Source organism: Grampus griseus, assembly GCF_964374135.1.
Source record: "Grampus griseus genome assembly, chromosome: 19".
Classification (NCBI taxonomy): domain Eukaryota; kingdom Metazoa; phylum Chordata; class Mammalia; order Artiodactyla; family Delphinidae; genus Grampus; species Grampus griseus.
The window spans coordinates 58,042,650-58,069,012 of NC_139013.1; the positions used below are offsets into that span (position 1 = coordinate 58,042,650).

The window sequence follows — 26,363 nt, forward strand, 5'->3', positions numbered from 1 at the left end:
GTTAGGAACGCGTAGTCTTACCCACTGGACCACCAGGGAAGTCCCTCACCTATTTTCCTCTTGATCAGTTTTCTAGGTATTTATCCTTCTTCTAGCCCCAAACTCTCCCTCAGTGGTTCAAATCTCCTCTCAATAGAGCAAACACAACAGTTATTCCCCCAGTTTCATCTTCCTCAGGATGACTGCTCCCGTCTGCCAGGTGGGGGACCCCAGAGTCCAGGATGCTAGGATGTGACAAGAGTGGTCACTGGGCCACCCAGCTGCCGTGCTGGGGACAGACTGACGGGGCAGGGAGGTGCAAGCAGGAAAGCCAGGAGGAGGCTATTTTAGTAATCAGGGTGTGAGACCATGGTTTCCCAGCACCCTCCCCACCGCCCCCTGGTTGCAGTGGTGATGGTGGGAAGTGGCTGGTTTCTGAAAGATGCTGAAGGAGAAACCAGCAGGACTGGATGTGAGGTAAGGCAGGAGGCAAGGAGGGGAGTCTGCACGACAGCCCAGGAATGATGGATGGGATGGGAACGCTGACGGACAACCTCAGGGGTGAGTCGGAGTCCATCTGGGCTGCTGTGACAGATGCCACAGCCTGGGGGGCTTGAGTTCTCACAGTTCTGGAGGCTGGAAATCCAAGATCAAGAGAGTCTGTGTCTGGTGAGGGCCCCCGTTCTGGTTCATGGGCCGCGTCTTCTCGCTGTGTCCTCACCTGGAGAAGGGGAGGCGGGGAGCCTTGTGGGGTCTCTTTTCTAAGAACACTAATCCCATTCATGGAATCTCTGCCCTCATGACCTCGTGAGGTTAGAAGGCCCCCCTTCTAACACCATCACATTGGCGGAGTCAGGGCTTCAACAACGGACTTTCGGAGGACACAGATATTCAGACCATAGCAGAGAAGAGCCCACGTTCAGGTGGATGTCTGGTCAGGTGGGCGCTTAGGGGCGTCCCCACACCCACGCTCGGGAACACCCCCGCTGTTTGCCAAGTGCTGTGGGCCCCTGCCAGTCACTGCAACAGGGAAGTTCTGATTTTCTTGAATTTCTTCGATGATTCCCCCCCTGTCTTGTCTGCGGTCCCTTCCTGAAACTATTATACTTTTCTTACTGGACCGAACGGAGGGCCCAGGGATCTTCTCATCTTTTTTCCATCTCAGTCGTTTTGCTGCTCCTCGGAGATTTCCGGCCCCTCTTCCCTCGGGCTCCGCGTCCTCAGCCCCCCCGGAGGTTCACGGCCGACACCGAGGGCGGTGGGGCGGCGGCCCAGCCCGGGTTCGGCCCGGCTCGCGGCGCCCCGGGAGGCGGGCGGGAAACGCGCTGGCCCGAACCGTGTGTCCGGGGTTGATTTGTTACTTCAGAGAAATCTCACGTTTCGGCCGAGCGGGCTTGTGCCCGGCTCCGCCCAACTGGGAGTTAGAACACCTGAGGCGCCCGGTTCCCAACCCGCTTCGGGATGGGAGCGGTGAACACGCAGCCGCCCGGGCCCCGGGGCCGCGACGACCGGTCGTGGGGAACGTTCGCGCCCGGAACCCGCGGCGCGGTGCCGCGCCGGGGGACGCGCTTGGGCGCCGGACGCGGGGTGCGCGCGCAGCCGCGGTTCCGGTTCCGGTTCCGACCCGGCAAGGAGGAGGAGCGCGAGTCCGGCCTGCGGAGGTAGAGGCCGCCCCCTCACCCCTCACCCCCGCTCCTCCACCCCGCGTCCCGCCCCGCCCCCTCCCTCGCAGGGGCTGCGTCAAGTGGGGACCCTGCCTTCCCTTCGCGGCGCTGGCGGCGACGTCCAGGCCCCCGGGGTGTAGGAGTGAGTCAAGTCCACGTTCAGCCATAGTTGGAGGGAAGTTGATCTGCCTTGTCGGAAACAAATCCATTTCCGGCCTCATTGGGCCGCAGGAATCCTCCTTGAAGCACCACGCCCCTCCCCCCGCACTTTCTTTGTTTGCTTTGTGCACTAAAGAGGAGGTGATACTCAGCGGGGCTTTGAAGGATGCTTAGGAGTTTGCCAAAAGGGGGAAGGATGACAATTGGAGGTGGGAACAGGAATCCCGTGTTTGGGGAGTTTGTAGGCTTCCATCCCGAGGAGGGGCATGTTTGGAGACCTAGGCAGGGACAGGTGGGGGTAGGGGGCACCGGTGCTGGGCCCAGGAACACAGACATCCCCAGCAGGCTTCAGGGGGCCCCCGGAGGTTCTGATGTGAAACGTGAAAGCCCAGCGAGTCTAGCGAGCTTTCCTCAGTCCCTATTGTGCCCCCACCCCATGTCCCAGAGCCGCTCTTCAAGGCAGACGGCATCTGTGGATTAAGCCACGGCCCAAGATTGTAAGCTTCATCCCTCCAGATGGCATCTTTAAAATAGTATTTTACGTCCTAATATGGAGATGGGTTTAAGCGTTTGCTTTTCCCTTTTGGTGTTTTTGATTTGAATGCAGTGTGAGTGTTACTTAAAAATGTAACTTTGAAAGCGGCTCCCCAGACCACAGGCAGCGTGCTGAGACAAGTGTCCGGCGCAGAGGGAGGGTGCGGGCCCCTCCCCAGCCGCGCACCTTCCCCGAGTCCGCAGACAGCGGGCGGGCTTGGCGGCGGGTGGTGGTGAGCCGTCAGGTGCCATTTGATTCATTTCGAAACCAGCCGCCTTCATTTGAATGCAAGTATCGTTCTTATCGCGTAATTTTTGTCACATGGCTCCGTGGTGAGCATGGGGCTGAGCGTGGCTGGGCCGTGTGCTTCCCACTGTGTGTGCTGGGCGGTTCTCACAGGAGCCGAAGGCTTAGACGGCTGAGGAAAACTCGGAAAAACCAGTGAACGTTCCAGGCTGGGCCTGTTTTGACTCTAGAATCTGTGCTGTCAACCAGCACCCCGGTTAGGACGTGACAGATGTCATCTTCCCGGCGTTGGGTGTGTGTCCTGAGAGGGCCGTGGTTACCCTAAGTAACCTAAGTGGTCTGGCCTGGGAACCTGATGGTCAGAGCACTGAGTGGCTTCTGCTGGGTCTCTGCCTGGGCTCCGGCCTCCCGGCGGGAGCTGAGCGTGGCGTGGCCTGCCCGGGAGAAGGCGTCCGGTTCTCCAGAATTCAGGTTTCCGTGTTCTTGGCCGGGATTTTTTGACATTGCTGCACGGTGGTGCTGACCTCATGACGTCGGTTAATCGAGATGGGGAGAAATCCGTGGCCGAACTGCATTTACTGGGCGGCAACATCACTCCAGGCTGTGCCACCGGCAGTGATGGGGGGCCCCGTGGCCAAGGGGGCTGGTGGTTGGAAGGCGTGGCCTCTTTTCCTGAGGTAGCTGTTGGCCTTTCTGCACCTGGACCTGCTCAGGACAGTCATCTGACCTGACCTCGTTCTTTCTGCTTGTTCAAGGCAGGGCCTTGCTCCCCTTGACCTTGGAGATTTTAGCTCTGTATTGAATGGCTCGATGATGGGTGGTTTCGGGAGCACCTAAAAGCTGTTTCGAAGGGGTGGCCCCATGTTCCCACGTGTTCAGTGGGAGAAAAAATTAGTGCAGCTTCTCTGGCGGCCGCTCTGGCAGCGTTTACCCAGTTAAAAGTCATTTGGGTTGTAGGCTCCGTGGTGAGCAGGCAGGGCCCCTCCTCAGCGTCTGTTCCACAGACACCCCCGTGTGAGCACAGCTCCGTGTCCCTGAGCCTCCCTCCCTGCAGGTCACCTGGCAGGCTCCCCGTCCCCCGAGCTCCAGCCACCTGCCCCACCCTGCCTCGGGACACCCGTCCCCACGCGGGGCCAGGCGGTCTTGCCACCTCCCAGCACTGGGACACTGGGGCCAGGTCACTGCTGCCGGACGCCAGGCCTGCGGTGCTCTGAGGGCCAGCGCAGCGGGCGTTCCAGCTGCTTCTGTGAGGACTTCATCATTGTCCCCATGAGCCTTCCGTGAACCACTAGGTTTAATTGCGAGAAGAAGGCTATCTCATTTTTATTTGCCTCTGTCGTTTTGAGACATTAAAGAGCTACAGAAAATTACAGATACCCTGTAGGTCCACCATCCAGAACAAATAATTTTAATATTTTCCTCTTTTTTTCTATTTTTTTTCCTTTTCCTTTTTTGTACCAAAGAAAATGTTAATGCTGAGGTTGCAATACCTCCATTTGAAAATATAAATGTCATTTATTAGACTTTTAAAATCTGATTACAAAAGTCGTACGTGCTCATTGCAGAAAATCTGGAGCAAATTGAGCAGCGCTAAGAAGAACACGAAAGCCACGTGTGGCCCTGCTGCCTCGTGTCCACCTGGAGGCTCACCTTCCTGTCTCTGGAGGGACGTCCCTCCCCTGAGCAGCGCTGCGGGGGCGGGTGCAGTCGGGCCGTGGCCCAGCCCCACACGCGTGTGTGTGCCCTGGCCTCCTCAGACCTTCCGGACCACCTGGCTTAGCCATGGTTTTTCAATAGCAGAAATAACCCTGCAGTGAACACCCCACAGTGAACCTTTGTGTCCACGGCTGATTATTTCCTTAGGATACATTTAAAAAACAAAACCGTGGGAACAGAGGGCTTGCATTTCCTGTTTTCATGTCGCATCTAGAAGGGACTGCTGAGTGCCCTCTTTGGACGGCTGAGCCGTCACTAGGCTGGGGGTGCCGCCCAGTTAACGTGTGGTGTCTCTTGGGGCAGCTCCCAGCACGGACTTGGCCTTCCCTGCCCAGGGCCTTCCTCACCACCTGTGGTGTCTCAGAGTGGGTCGGTGTGCTGCAGCCAGCCGGGCCTGGGTCTCGATGCTGTTTCTCCAGTTGCTCTGTGGCCTTGGGCAGGTGGCTTCACCTCTCTGTTTTTCTTGGAGGTGCTGCTCTGACTGCCTGCCCCCGGCATCCGTCCCCAGCCCACTGTGGATTCGCTGCTATGGAGTCAGAAGTCAGCTAGCCCTCCCACCCCTGGCCAGGGAGGGAGGGGAAGTGGCGGTCAGCCTGTCTTCCAGTTTTCATTTCAAGTTCTCAGACCCCAGCTTCTCTCTGACTGGCCCCCCTCAGTGTGGTCCAGTCCCTGGGGCCCCAGGGGGAGCAGGCAGAAAGCTTGCCCTTCCTAGGCCCCTCACGGGGTGTCTGGACAGAGGAAGGCTGAGCCGGTGGGTGTCGCCGGCAGCAACTGTGACATTGCCTGTGAAGCCCTGTGAGGCCTGCCAGGCAGAGGGGTGGGAGCAGCAGCCACTCCTGGCTGTCCGTCTGTCTGTCCTCCACGGCACCCAGTGCCTGAGTGCTGTGCTCCTAAACACCCCAGAAAATGCTGTCACTTCAGCGGGCACCCCCGAACATCTGTCTTGCGTGGTCACCAACAAGACTCAGGCCTCAGGCCGTAACCCAGAAACGTTGTGTGGTAGGTTTTCTGTTTATAGATTCTCTTTGTTTTAGTTTCTCCTGTCTGTAAAGCAAATAGAGAAGAATTTGCTAGAAGTGAGAAGAGGAAGCGCTTAAAGCCCCTGGTTTGCTTCTCACTAGCTCATTTTGTTTTCTTTTCTTTTTTTTTTTTTTTTTTTGCGGTACGCGGGCTTCTCACTGTTGTGGCCTCTCCCGTTGCGGAGCACAGGCTCCGGACGCGCAGGCTCAGCGGCCACGGCTCACGGGTCCAGCTGCTCCGCGGCAGGTGGGATCCTCCCGGACCGGGGCACAAACCCGCGTCCCCTGCATCGGCAGGCGGACGCCCAACCACTGCGCCACCAGGGAAGCCCACACTAGCTCATTTTCTTTCTGAAACTGGCACATCTCACATGTTTATCACATTTCTTATTTTCTCTGGTCAAGCCCAGCTGTTTTCTTACAATTTGTCAGGTTTCTTTATAGTAACAGAAATCCAGAGGTGTGAAACCAACTGCGAGCCCGCCTCTGAACCTTGCGTAGAGGACAGAGCCCAGGACGTCACAAGACACTCTGGCCTCCTTCATCTGGAAGGGGTGTGGGCCACGTGTACTGGAGAGCCTACCGGTGGGGGAGGCCTGGAGCTTTTGGGAGTGTTTCCATAGGACCTCGGAGCAGCCGTTGGGGAGGAGATGGGGCCGCCGAGGCCCCTGCAGGCAGGAGGGTCAGGCAGGCGGGCATCTCTCTGGTGCCAGGTTTCCGCCTGCTGGGCCGGGAGGCTGGGAGACCTTGTGTCAGAGCCCTTGCCACCCGGGGCAGCCAGCACGCGGAGGATCTCAGGACAGAGGAGAGCTCAGTCCCGACCTTTACTGCTGCGGGCCGTTGGTTTTGTTAGGTAATTATAAAGTGTTGTGTGTAGTCTGTTTTTAAATTAACAACCGAGAGCAAAACTGTTTGGTACCTGTAACAAACATAGCACATTTGTTTCCCCCCGTAGCAAGTTAATGAAGGAGACGGAAGAGTGAGGCTTGTCGGGGAGAGGATGCGCTGAGCCCGGGAGAAGCAGCCTCCTGGCAGCAGGTGCGGGGCTGCCCGCCCGCCAGTCCCCACCTTCCCTGCTTTGCTGGGCCCGCTGGAACGGGAACGAGAGTTACAAGTTTTATTTTATGATGTTGTTGGACAATGCCTTGGAGGCGTCCTCATCAGCCTCTGACACTCAGAAGTGCTCTCTAGGGTCCCTGTGAAGTCTGCCCCCCCCAGCCCCCGCCCCAGTAACAGGGAGAGACACGCCCCCGCCCCCCCCGCCACGGCATAGCCAGCATCAGGCCATTTCCTTGTGCTGTCGTGGGCCAGGGTGGCCGTGGGCGTCTGGCGTGGTGACTCTGGTGGGGAACGATGGCTGCGGGTGGGAAGGCTCCGGCTGGGCTCCTGGCTGTGATTTAGGAGGGGGGACTTTGAATTTTCTCGTGGGTGAGATAGGGTTAACAGTGCTTGCCTTGCTGATTGAACAGGGTGGTCGAAGGTGGAAACACACGTAATATATTAAGTCTGTTACCAAATAATACTCATTAAAAATCCTTCAGGAACAACCGGGGGAGCTGGTGCACCCGTCAGCTCCCCGTCAGGGATGCTGCTCTGGCTGAGAGCGCCCAGGCGGAGCAGAGGTGGCAGAGGCTGCAGTGGGGAGGGCACGGCAGTGGGGACTCCGAGCCAGGGCAGGTGGGGGCCCGTGGATCTTGCTGGCCGCCCTGGCGCTGGGAAGGAACCGTCTTCCGTGGTTCTGGGGGTCAGGAGGGCTCCTGACCTCTCGAGTGGAGGGGTGGCAGCGTGGAGGGGGTGCGCCCGGCCCCCCTTTCCCAGGCCGCCTCCTCTAGAGCACACTGGAGAATTCCAGGTGCGGGTCGTGGCTCACAGCCTTCCTGGGGAGCCCTCCTCCTGGCGGACGGACTGTTTTGGTCATTGTTTAGTAGTTAGGCTGTGGGGAAGAGAGGGAAGAGTTATGTTTTGGCTTAAAAAACAGAGTGACGCTTTGCAGACATGTGAACCTGCCCTGTTTGCGTCTCTGCTCTATTTTAGACAGGTTCCTAGGAGTCCATGGCTCGGCACGTGTTCCAGAGCAGAAGCGAGCCCAGTGCCTGTGCTCCGCTCGCCGGAATTTCCAGGCCCCGCTGCTGGCGGGGAGGGAACACAGCCAGCCCTTGAACCAGGCGGGGGTCGGGTGGGCGTTAGGGGCGACCCCACAGCCGAAAATCCGAGTGACTTCACAGCCGGCCCTTCCTGCACACCCCCGCCCTCCGTATTCACACTCGTGTATGTGCCGCAGTGCAGATTAGTGAAAACAAGCCACGTGTACGTGGACCCGCGTCGTGCACACCGTGCTGTCCAAGGGCCCTTGGCACGTACTTCTCTCGGCTCGTACTTCTCCGGGTTCAGGTGTTTGAAAACCGTTATTCAGAGTTTACCTGAAGTGCATCGAGTTCTGTTTGTTTCTCCTTGGCTTCCCCTAGTTTAGTTCATTGTTTTAGAATCTTGCATGTTTTTAAAACCTTTAAAGCAATGAGATTGAATAAAAAGCTGAAACTTTGGTCATTTAAGTTCCAAAGGTGTGTGTTGTGAGATCGTTAGCATTTCCGGTCTCGGGATGTCCGCCCGTGATTGGAAGTGAGGCCACCTCTCCGGCCGCCGTGGGGGTCCGGCAGCACAGGGCAGTGACCGCAGTGCCCTCTCTTCCCGCCAGGTACCGGCACTTTGTGTCTGCTGCTGCGACGCTGCCCCGCGTGGTGATGTCCCTCCGGCGCCTGGCCTGGGCCTGGCCTGGGCCGTGTTGGTGGCCAGCCCCCCGGAGGTGCAGAGGACGCGGCGCCCTGCACACGGCCCCGGCCGCGCGCTCCGACAGCAGCACGCTGGGCTTCCGCCGCGCCCTGGGCTTCGGGGACAGGATCGCCCTCGTCGACCAGCACGGCAGCCACACGTACAAGGACCTCTACTCCCGCAGCCTCTGCCTGTCCCGGGAGATCTGCCGGCTCCGTGGCTGTGCCGACAGGGACCTCCGGGAGGAGAGGGTGTCCCTCCTGTGCAGCAATGACGTCTCCTTCGTGGTGGCGCAGTGGGCCACGTGGATGAGCGGCGGCATCGCCGTCCCCCTCTGCAGGAAGCACCCCCAGGCCCAGCTGGAGTACTTCATCCGGGACTCGCGCAGCTCCGTGGTCCTCGCCGGCCCGGAGCACGTGGAGCTCCTGAGCCCGGTGGTCCAGAAGCTGGGGGTCCCGCTCCTGCCTCTCCCGCCCGCAGTCTACCACGGGGCAGCCGAGGACCCCGGGGAAGGCCGGCTGCCAGAGTGGGACTGGAGAGACCGGGGCGCCATGATCATCTACACCAGCGGGACCACGGGGAGACCCAAGGGCGTCCTGAGCACGCATCAGAACATCAGGGCCGTGGTGAGTGCTTCTGGGGCCGCCACGGTTGGGAGGTGCAAGCTGTGTCCCCGCAGGCCAGTCCCAGCAGCAGTCACGGCAGGCGGCCTTCTGTTCATTCTGCAGGGCCAGCCACAGCTCTCATCGTCCCACCCCCGGGGCCGCGTGACCGGCAGCCCCACTGGCGGTGTAGGGGGTGCAGTGCCCAGGTGCCGGGGGGTAACAGGCCCCCTCGGGCTCCTCCAGAGGCGTGGCGTGTGGAGCATGGAACGGGCCACTCTATGTGACGCTGAGGTTTTAAAGGAAACCAGCCCCAAAGCGATTATCCAGATGTGCCGTCAGCACCTAAGTGCGGCTGGTTTGGGAAACGAGAAGCAGGAACTCGTGTGCGCCGCATCGTAGGTGTTAGCTTGTGTTCCGTGGCCTCAGTTACCATTTCTGTGAAACTCCCCAGCCGCTGTATCTATCTGCAGTTTATACTCTTCTTGCTTCCAAAAAGCATTTGCACGTACAGTGAAGACTTTTACACAGCAGGAGTGGGAAAATAAGAGAGAAGTTCAAACCCACAAAGAGGGAGGTCAGAGGTCAACGCCATCAACTCAGGCTAATTCAGTCCATAAGTCAGCATGAACTGAGTCGGGCCGGCTGCAGGCAAGGCGTGATTACACGTCGTCTCTGTCTCCGCGGAGGAGACGTGCTTTTTGTCTGGAGAGGCCATCTCTGGACCAGTATCTCTGCGGGGTGGGCATCTCACTTGTGTTCGCACATGGCCGTCACCGCGGCATGCACCAGGCAGGCTCGGCAGTGATCGGGGACTTTTTGGCTCAGCCGGGGCGAGGATGGTGCCAGAACAGACGTGGCTCAGACAGACAGCCGGGTTCCAGCCTGGCCTGTCGGAGCCGCTTGAGGGGAGAGCTGCCCAGCGTCTGCAGAGGCCTTTGACCCCAAATCAAAGGCCCTTTCAAACTGGCTGAAGCCCCTGACTACATGCGGCCCTGTTCTCTGGCAGGAGGGTAAGTGGTGGACAGACGGCCCCGCGGTCAGACCCCAGGTCATTCTGTTACCATGTCCTCCCATGCCGTCAAGGGCGGGGCAGTGGCCGTCTCCTCCCGCCTTTTCGGCTGGCGCGGCCGGCTGTGTGCGCCGTCCTATTCTGAGGCTGTGCTGCCGTTCTCCAGGTGACGGGGCTGGTCCGCAAATGGGCCTGGACAAAGGACGACGTGATCCTCCACGTCCTCCCGCTGCACCATGTCCACGGCGTGGTCAACAAGCTGCTCTGTCCGCTCTGGGTGGGCGCCACCTGCGTGATGCTGCCCGAGTTCAGCGCTCAGCTGGTGAGTCAGGGCCGGGCTCTCGGCGTCGCGGGCTCCGGGCCTCCCCGGGCTAGGTCCCTTCTCTGGGGTGCAGAGTCCCAGCGGCGAGCTTCCTGTTACTGCTGGAGCAGAGGGTCGCCACTGGGGCTTCGCACAGCACAAGTGTACTCTCGGTTCTGGAAGGCCAGGTCCAAGTGAGGCTCGCGGGGCTAAGGGCCAGGCGCCGCAGGCCTGATTCTGTCTGGAGGCTGCGGGGCGGAATCCGCTCCTGCCTCTTCCAGCTGCTGCAGGTGCCTGTGTGCCCTGCCTTGTGGCTGCATCACCCCCGCCTCTGCTTCTGTATTCTCGTGACCGCTGCCTCTTCTGTGGCCAGATCTCCCTCTACATGAGGACCCTGTGGCCATGTCGGGCCCACCCAGTGTCCAGGGCAACCGCACCTTCTCCAGACCCCTGCAGAGTCCCCTTTGCCGCGTGAGGGGCGCGTCCACGGGGGTGAGCACGTGGATGTCTTGGGGCTGTTGTGCAGCTGACTGCTGGCTTTCAAGGTCCCAATGGATGGCCCAGCTGGGGGCTCCGTGTCAGCCTCCCCACCGGCTCCTCTTTTCAGCAGGGGGTTCTTTCCCAGCACTGCCCTGCGGTCAGCGGGGCAGGGAGGCCGAGTGGATACGAGGTGGGGCAGAGCGGGCACTGCAGAGCAGAGTGCAGAAGGAGGGGAGCGACCTGGCCAGACGCTGCCCCTGCCCCCGGCACGTGGTGAGCTGCTCTGCAGCAGTCCCATCCCAGCCTCCGTGTCCCATGTACTGGTGGGGACAGGTGCCTGGGGCAGGTGAAGGCAGGGCTCTGAGGTGGTGATGGGCTGACTGCACGGAGAGGCTGCCGGAGTGACACATCCCCGTGGGGCCGGCAGGAAGCACAGGGCTTGAACGAGACCCTACTCTGTCACTGACTCACGCTGTAACCCATACAGCATGGGAATGCGAAGTGGGAGAGCCCAGGAAGCACCTGGGCTGGGCTCCAGGTGGGGGCGGGGCTCCGGTTGGGGGCGGGGCTCCAGGTGGGGCAGGGCTCCTGTGGGGGCGGGGCTCCAGGTGGGGGCGGGCTCCAGGTGGGGGCGGGCTCCTGTGGGCGCTGGGCTCCAGGTGGGGGCGGGCTCCTGTGGGGGCGGGGCTCCGGTTGGGGGATGGGCTCCAGGTGGGGCAGGGCTCCTGTGGGGGCGGGGCTCCTGTGCTGGCTGCTGTCCTGCAGGTCTGCAGCCCCAGGAGAGGAGTGGCTTGGAGACCTCTGCACAGCAGGGCTGCCGAGTGAGGTCTCTGGAGAGGTGCCCAGGCTCGGCCCGCAGCACAGAGCTTGTTGTTTAGTCACTTTATTCCAGGGTGAATTTCCTCACGAGGGGTCCCTGAGGCCTGGGGTCCCTGGTCTGCAGAATCCATCATTCACTGAAGTCGGCCTCCTCTGTCTCCACCAGAAAGAGGCAGCTCTAGATAGATCGTCTCCGGCCCGTCCTCACATCACGCCTGGAGCCTTAATTCACATCGGTGCTGGTGCCAGGTCAGAGTGAGAGGACGAGGTGCTACAGACAGGCTGGTCCCGGGCGAGCCCCGCACCTCCCTGACCTTCCGTCTCGTCCTCTTAACGGAGGAGCGATGAGCCTGGCGCAGGGTGGGCACTGAGCCCAATCCCAGCAACGCAAAGCAGGGAGAAGCAGGGACCCTTTCTCCTCCTGTTTGCAAGGGTGCTGCGTGCAGACCAGCGTCAGGGAAGCTGGGGACCCTGTGTGCTGACAGGCGATGCTGTTGCGTTTAGAGAACGTAGCTTAAAATCCGGCGTGAGCGCTGTGGACAGACCGGTGAGCCGAACAGTAGAAGTGGCAGTCAGAGGGCCAGGGCAGCCCGTTCAGACCCTGCCCAGCCAGCCAGCCCCCTCCTCCGCCCCCATCCTGCTGTTTGTTTTTCAGCTGCAGGGCCTCAGGATTTAGACAGCGGGGTCTACAGAGGGCTGTCTGCCTCTTAACACAAGTCCCAGTGACTCTCCAAAGGGGTCGGTCTGGCCCGGCACACATGGCTTCCTGAGGGGGCTCTGACTGAACTGACTGGGCAGCGGGGAGGGGGAGAAAGGGGGGCCCTGAGGCTATCGGGAGTGACTGCTAAGGGCAAGTGGGGACAGCCAGCTCGTCCCCTAGTCCCAGGGAGGTTTTGTGACTGTCTGGCCTTGTGCAGCAGGAGTGCAGGAGCGCCCTGGGGTCTCCACAGAATGCAAGTTGCCCTCCCCCCAATGCTTCATTCACTCGGAGGGCCTCCCTGCAGGGCACCACAAAGACAGGAGGACGGAGGGGTGCCCCACCCTGAGCTTGGATCAGGGACCCAGACAGGCGGAGCGGCAGTGGCGGACCAGCCGGCTACAGTCCCAGCTTCCTGATTTCCTCGGTCCTGACCCATGTGAGTGCCTGGTGGGCGAGGCAGGGGTGCAGGCCTGTGCCCAGGGCCTAGAGCAGGCGGCGCAGAGCTGTTGTAGATGGAACGGACGGCTGTCACTTACGGCCGTGGGCCGTGAGGGGGCGCTGGCCCTGAGCCCTCTCCACAGCCGCCCTTGGCCGCAGGTGGCGGGTTACACGGGCGGGCTTGTCAGTGTCCCTGAGCCGGGGGTTCCATGTGGAATATCATCCTTGGGGTGTGGGCAGCTCCACCTGACGGCCTTGGTGTTCACCCTCCCGAGAGGTCTTGCTGGTGTAAAGCCTAACGGGATTGGCTCTGTTCAACACGTACCTGTGTAGCTTAGATACTGTGAAAACGAGAGCGGATTTTGGACAAGGAAGCACTCAACAGGGAAACAAACCTCAGGGATTCCCACCTGCTCCCAGGCCACCAGGTCCCATTTATTTTCTTTGGCCTCCAGCTGTCTCCCGTCACTCCAGTGGCCCCTCACTGTCACTACTCAGCCTGCACCTCTGAGAGCGAGACCCTGGGATGCTGCCTCTCTCCTGCCTGGGGGCTGGAGACCAGAGGCTGCAGAGCGGCTTGCTGGGACAGTCAGCTCAGACCTTCCCGATCCTAGGCACTGACTTGGGGTTTCTCAGAACCATACAGCAGGGCTGAAGGGTCCAACACATTTGCTGTGGTTGATAGAAGACGCAGCCCTGAGCTTCAGAGCTTTGTGAATCTGCTTATACCATTGATAGGAAAACCCCACCTTCACCATTATTAAATATCGGGGCTTGTCTACGCTTGTGTTTGAGAAATGCGCATGGGGACTTCCCTGGCGGTCCAGCGGCTAAGACTCCTCGCTCCCAGTGCAGGGGGCCTGGGTTCGATCCCTGGTCGGGAAACTAGATCCCACATGCCACAAGTAAAGATCCCACGTGGGGCAACGAAGATCCCGCCTGCCACAACTAAGACCCAGCGCAGCCAAATACGTAAATATATTTAAAAAGAAAAAAAAAAAGAGTATTACCATTCATTGAAAACAAAAAACAAAGAAATGAGTGTAAAGAGGTGCGGGGCCCAGAAACCTGCACTGGTGTTGACACGGTCTCAGCTCCTGGCGGCTTCAAGCCCTTCCGTGGACAGTGGGGTGAGGGGCTGTCTGCGTCCCGCGAGGCTGACTGATGCGGTGGCGGTGACTCGGGGACGGCAGGAAGACTGATGGCGGGCTGTCCGCCGTCAGCCCCGCGGAATGCAGTCTGGTTGTTGATTAGGCTGCCTGGCTGCGATCGATTCCTTGTCGCAGATACGTGCTCCGGTGACTTCTCGGGATCACGGTGGCTCTCGGAGAGGCACTGAGTCAGGGTGGGGCCCGGCCGGTGAGGCAGGAGGGCGCAGACCCCGGCGCGTGGCACTGCTTTCGGCTCGGCGGTGCAGGCCGCTGGGGCCACTGCCAGGGCACTCTGTAGAGACCAGTGCCCTGCTCGGGACTGCGGTGCCCATGTGAAGCCTGCTGCCTGGCACACCTGTGGCCGCAGAGGGCTTTGAGAAATCTGCGTCTTGTTGAAGTGGGTGGAGGTGTTTGCAGGCGGAGTTGGGGGAGGGAAGCAGAGCTCTTAAGCTCAAGTGCGTCTCAGATCTGACCCACAGCCTGGGGCCACTTGGGCGGGGCCGCGCACACAGGCCGGTGGAACGGGATAAACAGGCATCTGTTCTCCTGTCTCCAGCCTTTCATTGTGGAGTGTCCTCTGTCATTGCCAGACTTTGGCCAGAGCACCGTAAAAACAGAATAAGAGCCCTCCCGTGTGTTGTTACAATTGCCAGAAACGGGTGAGGGCTTAACCCCTGGCCATTGCTTCAAGCTGAGGAGGCGTCCGTGGCAGCTGTGCTCCAACCCTGTTCTGGCTTTTGCTGGGCAGGGCAGTCCTGCTGGGGGTCTAGCCCCAGGTTCCAGTCCCGGATGCTCTGCAGGGTCACGTCGGGGAGCTGGTGCGTGAAAAGGCCCCGGCCCCTTGCTCTGCTGCATCCGGTGTGGGCTCCTGTGTGCTGCCCGCTTGGGAGCTGCTCACATCCGTCTGGGCTCTGCGGTCTGGCTGCCGCAGGAGTGTTTTCACTGGTAAGACGCAGGCCCTAGAGAGGCTTTTGACGGGATCGCCCGACCTTCAACTTTGAAGTGTATGGACGTGTTGAAGCAGCGGGGACGCGGCACGGTGGCGGTGCTGCCGTTCTCTTTGCCAATGGGGGTGAGTTCTCACAGCCTTCCCGGCTGCAGACAGTTCTCGGAGGCAGCCCCCGGGGCAGATGCCATTTCTGTGCCAGGGGTCAAGTGTCTGAGTTGATGACCTTAGGGCCGGCCCTCCCCCTTCATTCTGCTGAGTGTGAGCTCTGTCCTTACTTCAGCCTCCGGTGGGAAGCCTGGGTGAGGACCACATATGCGTCCACCAGAGGCCTGGCCAGGACCATAGGTTCCCAGAGTGACGGCCACCTCACCCAGCCTGCCCCCTTTCCTCTCGGGCCAGGGCCCTGCACCTCACCTTGGACGTGGTACGGTCTGCGCTGCTTTGTGTCTCCTTGTCCTCGTGCTCGTGGCGACGGGCGAGCCCTGGTGAGCAGGATAAGCACCCCCCGTGAGGGGCCCCGTGAGGCGGTTGTCGGGACTTGCCAGGCTGGGTAGTGGCGGAGTCTGCACTCTAGTGGTCTGCACACTGCGGGCGCTAACCTGCAGACGCTGCCGCCATGAGTGAGAAGGAACGGGCTCGAGGCTGTTCCTGGTTAGCCAGATCGGGATACCCACGCTCCCGGAGATGCCCGAGTGCTGTCCGGTGTGTCCTCCAAGGACCCATGCCTTCCCTGGTGCCAGGTGGCAGCGAGGGCACTGCCCTCCACCTCGGGGAGCGGCCTGGCCAGGCCAGCGCGGACTTGGCGGACAGAGTTTCTTTAACAAGCCAGTGGGAAGTAGGATGCCCCACAGGATTTCCAGCAAATCTGCACGTCAGACCTTGGAAGGGAGCTGAGGGATTCTGTCCAGATTAACACAGTGGTGTGAGAAGATAGCAAGAAAGCTGCAGGGCCTGGTCAAGGTCACAGCCACAGCTGGGCGGGAAGGCCTATCAGGAGGCCTCCGTGCCCCGGGGATTCTCACAGGCACTTTGCTCTCGGCGGCTGGACCACTGCTCGTGCACATGGTTTTACTTCCTCAGTTTCTCCTCAGTCTTTTCCTCGCAGTTTTTGTTTATGAAATTGTGTGTCCTGTACACTTCCCCCAGTCTGATCTTGTGGATTACGTCCCTGTGCTGTCGTTTAACACGTTTCGCTATCCCTTATACTTCTTGAAAGTTGGTAGTTAGGTCTAGAGGCGTGATGAGGTTCAGGGTTTTGTTTTGCTTTGGCAGGGAGGAGACTTCACAGGCAGTGTGTGTACCTGTCCAGCAGGGCACATAACGCCCAGTTGTCCCTCTCCTTCTGACGTCAGCATTGCTGATGCTCATAGCCTAGAGCTGTCAACTCACCAGGGTTTGTAAAGTGGGGAATGTTGTCACCTTCTTTTATTTAACTGAGGCATAAATTACATACAGTAAAATGTATGTAAACTGAGTATGTGTCTGTGTGACAGTCACCACGCAGATAAAGACAGAGCACGTTTACATGGCCCACAGTGTTCTCTCCTAGTCGGGGCTGCACCATAGCTGAGTTTCATGCTCTTCATATACGTGGACCCGATAGTATGTGTCCTTTTGTGCGTTTTAGTTAATCGTACTATTTTAAGATTTACTCTTGAGTTCCATCAATTGTAATTCGTTCTTTTTGTGTTGCTGTGTTGCCTTCCTTTGTATGAAAGCGCCACAATTTATCCATTCTTCTGTTGAAGGACGTTGGATTGTTTCAAGTTTGGGGATATTTTGAATAAAGCTGCTATAAACATTTGCATAAGGATCTTTCCGTGGACATTTCTCTTGGATCTGTACCTGCTGGTGCTGGATGTATATTTAATTCTGGTTGGAAGTGCCAAAGAGTTCTGCAGAGTGGGTGCATGTTTTACCCTCCCAGCAGCCATGTGTGAGTCCTGGTTACTCCAGGTCATTGCCCACACTTACTGTGGTCAGTCTTGTTAATTCTAGGCATCTCAGTGAGGGTGCTTGTTTCCTTTTATTGAGTTTTCGCCTCCATGAAGTGAAATGCACAGATCTAAGTGTGCAGTTTAGCGCGTTTTTACGGCTACACTTGCATAAGCCACACCCAGGCTGGGAAAGAGAACATTCCCATTGCCCCAGAAGTGCTTTCGTGACAACCCCCAGCCACCCCCTGCAGGCAACCACGTCTTCTGGTCTTTGTTACTATAAGTTAGCTGACCTGTTCTTGAAATTCCCATGTAATGGGATCCGCGTCTGTAGGCTTTGTGTTTCCCTTCTTCCACTGGGCATCCTTTGAGGTTTATCTGTGCTGCGTGTGGAAGCGGCGGGTTCCTTCCATCACCGAGGACCCACAGTTGTCATCCCTTCTCCTGTTCACGGGCATCTGGCTTTTCCCAGTTTGGGCTTTATGAATGAAGCTGCTGGGAACATTCTCATATGTCTTTTCACAGATGCACTTTTCCATTTCTTCTGGGTAAATACCCAGGGTTAGAATTAGTGGGTCACAGGATCACGTATGTGAAATGTTTTAAGAAGCTCCCAACCCTTTCCCAAGTGCTTATCCGTTCTATGCTCCTGTCTGCAACGTGCCCCGCCATTTAGCAACTGGGTCGGGCTTTCTAGATTTCATCCATCCTAGTGGGTGTGTAATGCTGCTACCTCACTGGCCTCATAAGATTTGCATTTCTCTGATGAGTGATCGTGTTGAGCACTTTTCACACGCTTGCTGGTCATTCAGAGATTTTCTTTTTATGAAATGCCTCTTCAAGGCTTTTGTCCATTTTTAAATTGGGTCGTCTTTTTATAACTAATCAGTAGGTGTTCCGTATATATTATGGATAAAAGGCCTTTGTCAGAAATACGTGTTGTGAATCTCTGCCCCGTCTCTGGTTTCTCATTTCACTTTTTTAATAGTCTTTTGATAAAGAGAATTTTAAATTTTGGTGAGTCTAATTTGGAAGTGGTAATGGTGGACATCATTGACTTATTCTCAATCTTGGAGAAACGTTAATATTTCACTGTTAAGTATGATGTTACTTATAGTGTTTTGCAGATACCGTATATTAGCTTGAGGACATTCCTCTCCCTTGTTTTCTGAGAGCTGAATTACAGGGTGGGTTGAATATTATCAAACGGGTTTTCTTTACCTCTTGAATTGATTGTATAAAGTTACCCCCTTTATTTGTCTCCCTCTTTATTCTGTTAATGTGGTTAGTTATACTGATTAAAGTTTTGAATATTTCTAATTTCCTTTAGCAGACTTTCTCGGCCGTGAGGCATTGCCCTTTTCACATACTGCTGGCTTTGGTTTGCTAATACTCGGTTAAGGTGTTTGCTTCTGTGTTTACAAGGAGCACAGGTCTGTGGTTTCCTTGTGACATCCTTGTTAGGCTTCTGTATGGGAGCTTTGCTCGTCTGTGAAAGGAGCGTGGCAGCCACCCCTCCCCCCCTTATCCGTTCTTTGGAAGTTTCTGTGTGGCTGGAAGTACTCTTTCCTTCAGCCTTTGACACAATTCCATCGAAGCCATCTGGGCCAACCTTTCTGGGAAGGTTTTTAATTAAGGATTCAGTTTCTTTAATAGATGTAGGACTTCGAATATTTTCTATTTTGTTTCTTGTGTCAGTTTTGGTACTTTAAAAAAATAATTGTGCATTTCATCAAAATTGTCAAATTTATTGGCATAGGGTAGTTTATAATTTCTCCTCATTATCCTTTTAATATCTTTAGGATCCGTAGTGATGTCTCCTTTAGGTGTCTGATATTGGTAGTTTATGTTTTCTTTCTTTTTTCTTGATCACTCTTGTCTTAGAGGCCTGTCAACTTTATTATCTTTTCTAAGAACCAACTGTGTTGATTTTTCTCTAATGCACCTGTGCTTTATATTCCTGTTCCTTCTGTTTCTTATTATTCCCTTCCTTCATCTTCATGACACACTGCTACTATTGTTGTTTTAAACAGTCAGGGGTCCTTAAAATTTTTTTAAATTACCCATATATTTCCTTTTCTGGCGCTCTTCATTTCTTCCTTCATATCTGTGTCTCCCTCTTGGGTCGTTTCCCTTAATCCTGAAGAATTCTTTTGATAGTTCTTATAGTGCAGCTTAAAAATATATATATTTATTTTATTTTATTTATTTTTGGCTGCATTGGGTCCTCGTTGCTGCGAGCGGGCTTTCTCTAGTTGTGGCGAGCGGGGACTACTCTTCATTGTGGTGTGCGGGCTTCTCATTGCGGTGGCTTCTCTTGTTGAGGAGCACAGGCTCTAGGCACGCGGTCTCAGTACTTGTGGCTCGTGGGCTCAGTAGTTGTGGTGCACGGGCTTAGTTGCTCTGCGGCATGTGGGATCTTCCTGGACCAGGGCTTGAACCTGCACTGGCAGGTGGATTCTTAACCACTGCGTCACCAGGGAAGCCCTGTAGTGCAGCTCTGCTGAAGACAAATTCTCTCAGCTTTGTTTCACTGAAAATGTTTTCATTGCATTGCCCTTTTTTAAAAATAGCTCTATTGAGATGTAATTCACATACCATAAAATTCACCTATCGTGAACGATGTAGGGATTTTACATAAATTTATAGGATTTGTTCAACTATTATCTCAGTCCCTATTCCCACACCCAGGCCCTGGGAACCACTGTCTGTCCTCCGTCTCCACAGCGTTTCCTTTTCTGGGCTTTGTGTGTAAATGGAATCATAGAACATGTGGCCTTCTGGGTCTGGCTTCTTTCACTCTGTAGAACGTCTGAGTTCTGTCCACGTTGTAGCATGTGTATTAGTAGTTTGTCCCTTTGGCCCCTGGCTAGTGCTTCAGCATGTGGCCGGGCCACGTTTGGTTCACCCATTTATCATTTATTGGGCATTTGGGTCAGTTCCAGTTCTTGCTCTGGGCATTTACGTACAAATCCTGGTGTGGACATTCTTCATTTACCTTGTGTGGATAAGTAGGATGAGAATTGCTGGGGTGTGCGATGTTGATTGTTAACATTGTAAGAAACTGCCCCACTTTCCCGCAGTGGCTGTTCGTCCCCGTTCTCATCAGCAGTGCGTGAGGGCTCGTTTCCCCACATCCTCACCAACGTTTGTTTTGTTGGTTTTTAAAACCATTGTTATGGTCATTGTAGTGGATATGACGTGGTATCTCATTGTGGTTTAAATTTGCATTTCCCTAGTCACTGAGGACGGTGAGTGCGTCCATGTATCTTCTTTGCTGAACTATCTATTGGGATGTTTGCCCATTTGTAAATTGGGTTATTTGTCTTCTTAGTATTGAGTTTATATATTCTGGATCCTGTCCTTTATCACATAGATGGTTTGCAGATATTTTCTCCCATTTGGGCTTGTCTTTTCATTTTCTTAATGATATCTTGTGAAGCACGCATGCTTTAACTTTTGATGAGATCTATTTTATCAGTTTTTTAATTTCATAGATCATGTTTTTGCTGTCGTATCTAAGAAATCTTTGCCTAACCAAAGGTCATGAAGACTTTCACCTATGTTTTTTCCTGAAAGTTTTATAGTTTTAGCTGATACGTTTAGGTCTCTGATCCACTTGGGATTAATTCTTAGGTACGGTGCGGTAAGGGTCGAAAGTTCATCCTTTCGGATGTGCATATTCAGTTGTCCCAGCGCTGTTTGTTGAAAAGATTATCCTATGGAAGTGACTTGGCTCCTCTGTCAAACTCAATTGGCCATCATCATATTGATTTGTTTCTGGGCATCTGCTCCGTTCGTCTGTGTGTCTGATCTTACGCCAGCCTCACACGGCGTTGAATGCTGGTGCTTTGGAGTAAGTTTTGGGTCAGGAAGCGTGCGTCCTCCGCCTTCCTCCCTCCTTCTCACATTTGCTGTGACTCTTCCGAGGCCTCTGCCTTTCCCTGTAAACTGCAGGGTCAGCTTGTCAATTTCCAGAAAACACAGCTGCTGGGGTTTGGGGAGAGCTGCCACCTTAGCAACACTGAGTCTTCCCATGTGTGGACGTGGATGTGTCTCCACTGACCGAGCACGTCTGTCTTTCCTGACAGGTCAGAGTGTGTCATCTTGTCCCACACGTGGTGACACTCTTCTCTTTCTCCTCTTTCCTGTCCGTACTTCGGTTTAGATCATTTCCATTGACTGCTGTCTTTGCTGCGTCTAGTCTGTTCAGCGTATCCAGTGAATTCCTAGTTTCACATAATGTACTTTCCAGCTTGTAATGGTTCTCTTGCAGTTCCACTTCTCTGATGAAATCCTTGATCGTCCCCCATTTCGTTCGCCTTTTCTGACTCTTAACCTACTTATTAATTTAAATTCCTTGTATGAGTCCAACATCCGTATTGAGGGGCTGCTTCTGTTGGCTTTTTTCTCAGTTATGGGTCACATTTTTCTCTTTTCATACATGATTTTTTTTATTTCCTGCGGTTCGCGGGCCTCTCACTGCTGTGGCCTCTCCCGCTGCGGAGCACAGGTTCCGGACGCGCAGGCCCAGCGGCCACGGCTCACGGGCCCAGCCGCTCCGCGGCACGTGGGATCCTCCCGGACCGGGGCACAAACCCGCGCCCCCTGCATCGGCAGGCGGACTCCCAACCACTGCGCCACCAGGGAAGCCCCATACATGCTTTATAATGGGGGCGGGGTTGTCTTTAAAAGAACGATGTAATTTTCCCCCCAAAGAGGAGTGCCTTTGCTCTGTCAAGCAGCTGTGGTGAGGAGGTAATTGCAAGTGTGCGATCAGGGACTGGGGCAGGCCGGGCTGGCTGCAGCGTTTTGGATGCCTTGAGGGGGAAGGCTGTCTGTGGGGTATGCTGAGCACGCAGCACCCCGCGCTCCCCGTCCCGCCCTGACCATGGGCTCATGCGGTGGCTGAACGGAGAGAGCCCCTTCTCCTGAAGATGAGGGCTAACACACGAGCACGTTCTCAGCATAAGCTGGGAAACTTGAAGCATCTTTATATTAAAACGAGAAGCATTCGTTACAGAGTAAGATACAAACTTCACATGACTTCTTCGGACAAAACAGCAGACGCCATCGGTTCCCCGTGCGTGCACGCCCGTCTGCCAGACGCTGTGCTCAGGCCCACCTGGCCCCTCCTGCAGCTCTGTCCACCCTCGTCCGCGTGGCTGGAAAAGTCTGAGGCGCCACGTCTCCCCTGACAGCAGATCCGAGGCCGGTGCCCAGGCCCAGGGCCACTCCTCCCCCCGGCCCTCTTCCTCCTCACGGGCCACCCCTGAGGCCAGACGCCAGTGTCCCGTGCACAGTGACTCCAAGGAAGGTCCGGGAGCTTGTGTCACCCTGTCAAAGTGAGACCCCCTTTGAGACGGGAGCCGCTTACAGACTCTGATGCTTAAGAAAAGGGGGGTCCTCTGCTGGGAGCACTCGTCATGGAACCGAGGGTCCGTGCGTGTCTGTGCATGCGTGTCTTCTCATCTTCTTGCTGTGTGCTTCCTTTTTTCTTTTCAGGTTTGGGAAAAGTTCTTAAGCTCTGAAACTCCACGGATTAATGTGTTTATGGCAGTGCCTACCATATACAGCAAGTTGATGGACTATTACGACAAACATTTTACCCACCCTCATGTCCAGGATTTCGTGCGTGCGGTTTGTGAAGAAAAAATCAGGTAAATGAAAATAGTCCACCTTCCCATCCAGAAAGCCAAGTATAACTTCTTTTTAGTGAGTCAGTTCCACTAAGTTTTGGGAAGCAGTATTTTTTCTTTGCTTTAAAATGTGTGTCTACATCTCTCTCTACGTATCCGTGCTCCCAACGCAGCTGCCTGTGTTCTGTATCCGTGTCTCTGTTCTATCTCTGGGTCTCTCTGTCCCTCTGTCTCTGTCTGTCCACCTGTCTTCCGGTAGAGTCTGAAGGACGAGGATGGGGAAGTCCTTTCTGACCCCACACCTGCTGGCTCTCAGCCCTGCCCCCTCCCTGACCCCATGCAGACACACTCCCTGACAGACGTGTGGCTGTCTGGCCCCTTCGGTGGCATGGGGTTTGCTCTGCGTGTTCCCACGAGCCTGCCGACTGCAGCTCCTCTCTGCTCGTGATCAAGCGGTTCATCTGCAGAGCACACGGAAGTGAGCGGTTTGGCAGGTCTTTGCAGGCATGATGACACGTGCGCCCAAGAGGTGTGACACGTGTGTCTGTGGCAGAGACAGCCTTTAACAGGGCAGCGAGTTGGCGCTGGACAGCCACGAGCTTCATGGCCTCTGTGCATCTGATTCCTAGTCCTTGAGAGGAGCTCAGGAAAGCCCTTCGTCTCCTGGAGAGAATTTCCAGTTACCCAAGAAAAGCATTTCATCTTGTTCTGCTCCCATTCAACCACTCTTTGCGCCTTTTCTGTAAAGACGTTTTGATGGAACTAGAGCCCTTTTCTGAGGGTGCCAGGCCAGCACCTCCCTGGACTGGCCTCCCACGAGGCGCCATGGTGGGGCTGGGATCCAAAGCCCAACCACCAGGACAAGAGTGGGACTGGTAGCACGATGTACCCGGATCTCAGGAGCCAAGGGCAAGAATGAGATCAGAGAGGGGAGATGAGGGTGACTCTGGGTGACAGGCCCTCAGACCTCAGCAGCCGGGCTCCTGGTGGGGGGGGGGGCTCCTTGTGCCTGCACCTCCGGGGGGGGGAGCACAGGGGTGGTCGTTGCTCCGCCCCCACTACAAGCGGAAGCACCTTCCTTCCTGCACACAGTGCTTTCGGGACTTGGCGCATGCCGAGGCTCTCATATCAGATCGGTGTCATCGTCAGTGAGCCGTCAGCACCAGGCAGTGTTCGTGGAGGAGCCCCCGTGCGCCCCTCACTGGAGACTGCCTGCTTCCGTCTCCCCCTCCTCCGCCTCAGACCCGGTGGTGCTTTGTCCCCAAAGCAGACAAGCTGTCATCACGTTACTCTTATCACTGCTCTTTTCGGGGCTGTTTGTGGACAGCACGTTGACTGTTTGCAGAGCGTGCCACCAGGGACCCTCAAATCACTTTTCCTTTTACTGTGATTACCCCTTGACCTATTTGCATTCTAAAATATACCCAAGATTCTTTCCAAAGAACAGAGTTAAATTTCAGCCCGAACTGCACTTTTAGCCGTGAGTTAAAGGGTGACGGTGACTGGGGTGCTGGGCGCGTGTGGCTCTCACCGGGCTGAAGAAGCCACGTGCTCCCGAGAGCTCAGGAGCCTGTGGTTGTGCCGGGCAGGTTGATGGTCTCGGGCTCGGCCGCCCTGCCCCTGCCTGTGCTGGAGAAGTGGAAGGGCATCACCGGCCACACTCTGCTGGAGAGGTACGGGATGACGGAGATCGGCATGGCCCTGTCCAACCCCCTGACCGCAGCTCGCCTGCCAGGTACGAGTGGCGCCCGCCAGCCGTGTCCTCCCTCTGCTCTGGGTCCTCGGGTAGGCCATTCTGTGGAGGATGCTCCCCTGCTGGGCTACGGTCACGTTCTCAGGGTGGCAGTGTCCTTCCCAGGTGACCCAGACGCCGTGTGCTTGGCAGGGCGCCCCCCTCCCCACCTCCCGGGCTGGGGGCTGCTTCCGTCCAGACCAGGTCTCCCGTGGCCCAGAGTTTCCCATGCAGGTGCCCTGAGCCACACAGGCCGGTGGCAGCGGGAGAGACGGCAGGTGTCGGGGGCAAGGGAGGAGGGACACCCCGCCTGTGCTCGGGGACCTGCACGCGTCTGGAGGGCCTGCTGCTCTAGACGGGTTCCTGCCCTTTGATCTTCCTGTCCCGCCTTCTCTAGGCCATTCCACATAAACAGCCTTCACGTCCCGGGTCCCTGACAGGGAACCTGCAGGCGGAGCCTGAGGCCTGAGACGTGAGTCTGTTCTGTATTGGGCCCTTTTCTAGCCCTCCCGGTCAGTACCCTCCAGCTTATCCAAAACACAGTAGGCGTCTGGAAATAAACGTTAAGTCATCGTGTGCCTGTACTTGCCTCTGTGCATCCACGTGTCTTGCACGACAGTAAAAGGCACCCTTCTGGTGGGCAGGTCGGTGAGTTTTCGGTGTGTCTGCCGTCATACTCAGGCAGACGAAGTTGAATCACCTCCAGACCTTCCCCCTTTCGCGGTCAGCGCCTCCTGCCCCAGGCCGGCGAGCACGTCCCTGGTTCCTCTCCCTGTAGCTGTGCGTTTCCTGGAACGACACAGAGGCACAGCCTCCAGGACCTGCCTTTGGGTCTGGCTTCTCTCACTTGGCGGGACAAGTGTGAGACACATCCTGTGCTGAGCAGCATCTTCGGCGTTAACCTGTCCGCCACCGAAGGACGCTGGGTCGTGTCTAGCCTCGGACAGCTCCCAGTCGGGCCGTCGTGAAGGTCTGTGTGCAGGGTTTTGTGCGAATGCGTCTTTACGTCTCGTGGGCAGACGCCTCAGAGTACAACTGCTGGGTCAGAAGGGGGCGTGAGCTTGACTTTCTAAGAAGCTGCAAACTGTCCACACGACAGCCCCGATACTGGGCTGGTCTTACCCCTCTGACGGCCTTGGAGAAGTCACACAGACGGAGCAGGTGCTCGCACTGTCGGACCAGGACACCCTCTGTCGGGCGGGGGCAAAGGCCCCGGGACAGAGGGACCTGCGCCCGGGCCCTAAACCCGAGGCTTCTGGGCAGAAATTCTCGAATCTTAATAGGCTGCAGCTCTTCAGGCTCAGGGTTCTGCCGTGGCTGTGCGTGGCCTCTTCTCGACACCGGAACCAAGCGCCCGGGGTCTTTTCTCGCCCGTGAAGCAGGCGGCTCACAGTGGGTATACGGCCGGCTCTTTGGTTTAGAAACAATGAAGGAAGTAGCCGTCAACCTTGAATCCGGGAGTGAGTCCCTGAGCGCCGCTTCCGGAGCAATCAGGCTGTGTCCTCTGTGCCCCTGACTCCTGGGCCGGGCTCCTTCCAGCCGGGACTCTGGACTGCTCCGGGGACACATCCTGCCAGCCTGGCCCATCACAGGTTCCCTGGCGGCCCGGAGGGGCGCATGGCCTGAAGGATACTGTTTGCTCGGCTGAGGCCCGGGGTGGTGACCTTAACTGCTGGGCCTGACATGCGCTGATCGGAGGTTGCTATCAGATACAGGGCTTGCCAGACAGGCGCTCCAGGACCCAGTGAGGCACAGTCACAGGAGGCCGGACAGAGCCACAGGACAATTAAAGTCACCTGGCCACTGATGACACCGTTCTAAAGGGAGGCGGAAGGACAGCCTGCCCTACTGACTGCAGCCAGCCTGTTGCCCAGTGGACACCAGGAGGACATTCAGTCCCTGCGGGTGTGGGAGGGGCCCGTCCCGAGCTGTGGCAGGGGCCGCATCCACGCGGTCTTGGCGGGGCTGCATCACGCGGTGTGGGGCCCGTATCACACGGTGTGGGCGGGGCCGCGTGCACGTGGTGTGGGCGTGGCAGCGTCACACGGTGTGGGAGGGGCAGTGTCAGGCGGCCTGGGAGGGGCCGCGTCCCGCGGCGTGGGAGGGGCAGCCTCACGTGGCCTGGGAGGGGCAGCGTCCACACGGTGGGGGAGGGGCCGCGTCACGCGGTGTGGGCGGGGCAGTGTGCACGTGTGGGTGGGGGCCGCGTCAGGCGGTGTGGGAGGGGCAGCGTGCACGAGGCGTGGGAGGGGCAGCGTCACACGGTGTGGGTGGGGCCGGGTCATGCGGTGTGATAGTGGCAGTGGGCACGAGGTGTGGGAGGGGCAGCGTGCATGCGGTGTGAGAGGGGCAGCGTCACGAGGTGTGGGCGGGGCAGCGTTACGCAGCGTGGGAAGGCCCCCATCCCGCGGTCTGGGAGGTACTGCGTCACGCGGTGTGGGCGGGGCAGCGTGCACACGGTGTGGGAGGGGCAGCATCACGCGGTGTGGAAGGGACAAAGTGCACGCGATGTGGAA

At 56.9% G+C, this 26,363-nt stretch overlaps 1 protein-coding gene across 1 annotated transcript in view; it reads left to right on the forward strand.

Moving 5' to 3' along the window:
* The first annotated feature begins 1,595 nt into the window (after positions 1-1,595).
* Positions 1,596-26,363, forward strand: part of ACSF3 (acyl-CoA synthetase family member 3) — a 57,410-nt gene continuing 32,642 nt past the window's right edge. Inside the window, 5 exon segments of the mRNA XM_082677979.1 lie at positions 1,596-1,640; positions 8,014-8,713; positions 9,868-10,023; positions 21,982-22,136; positions 23,705-23,850. Of these exon segments, the coding sequence (XP_082534105.1) occupies positions 8,060-8,713; positions 9,868-10,023; positions 21,982-22,136; positions 23,705-23,850 (1,111 nt within the window). The 5' untranslated portion in view covers positions 1,596-1,640; positions 8,014-8,059.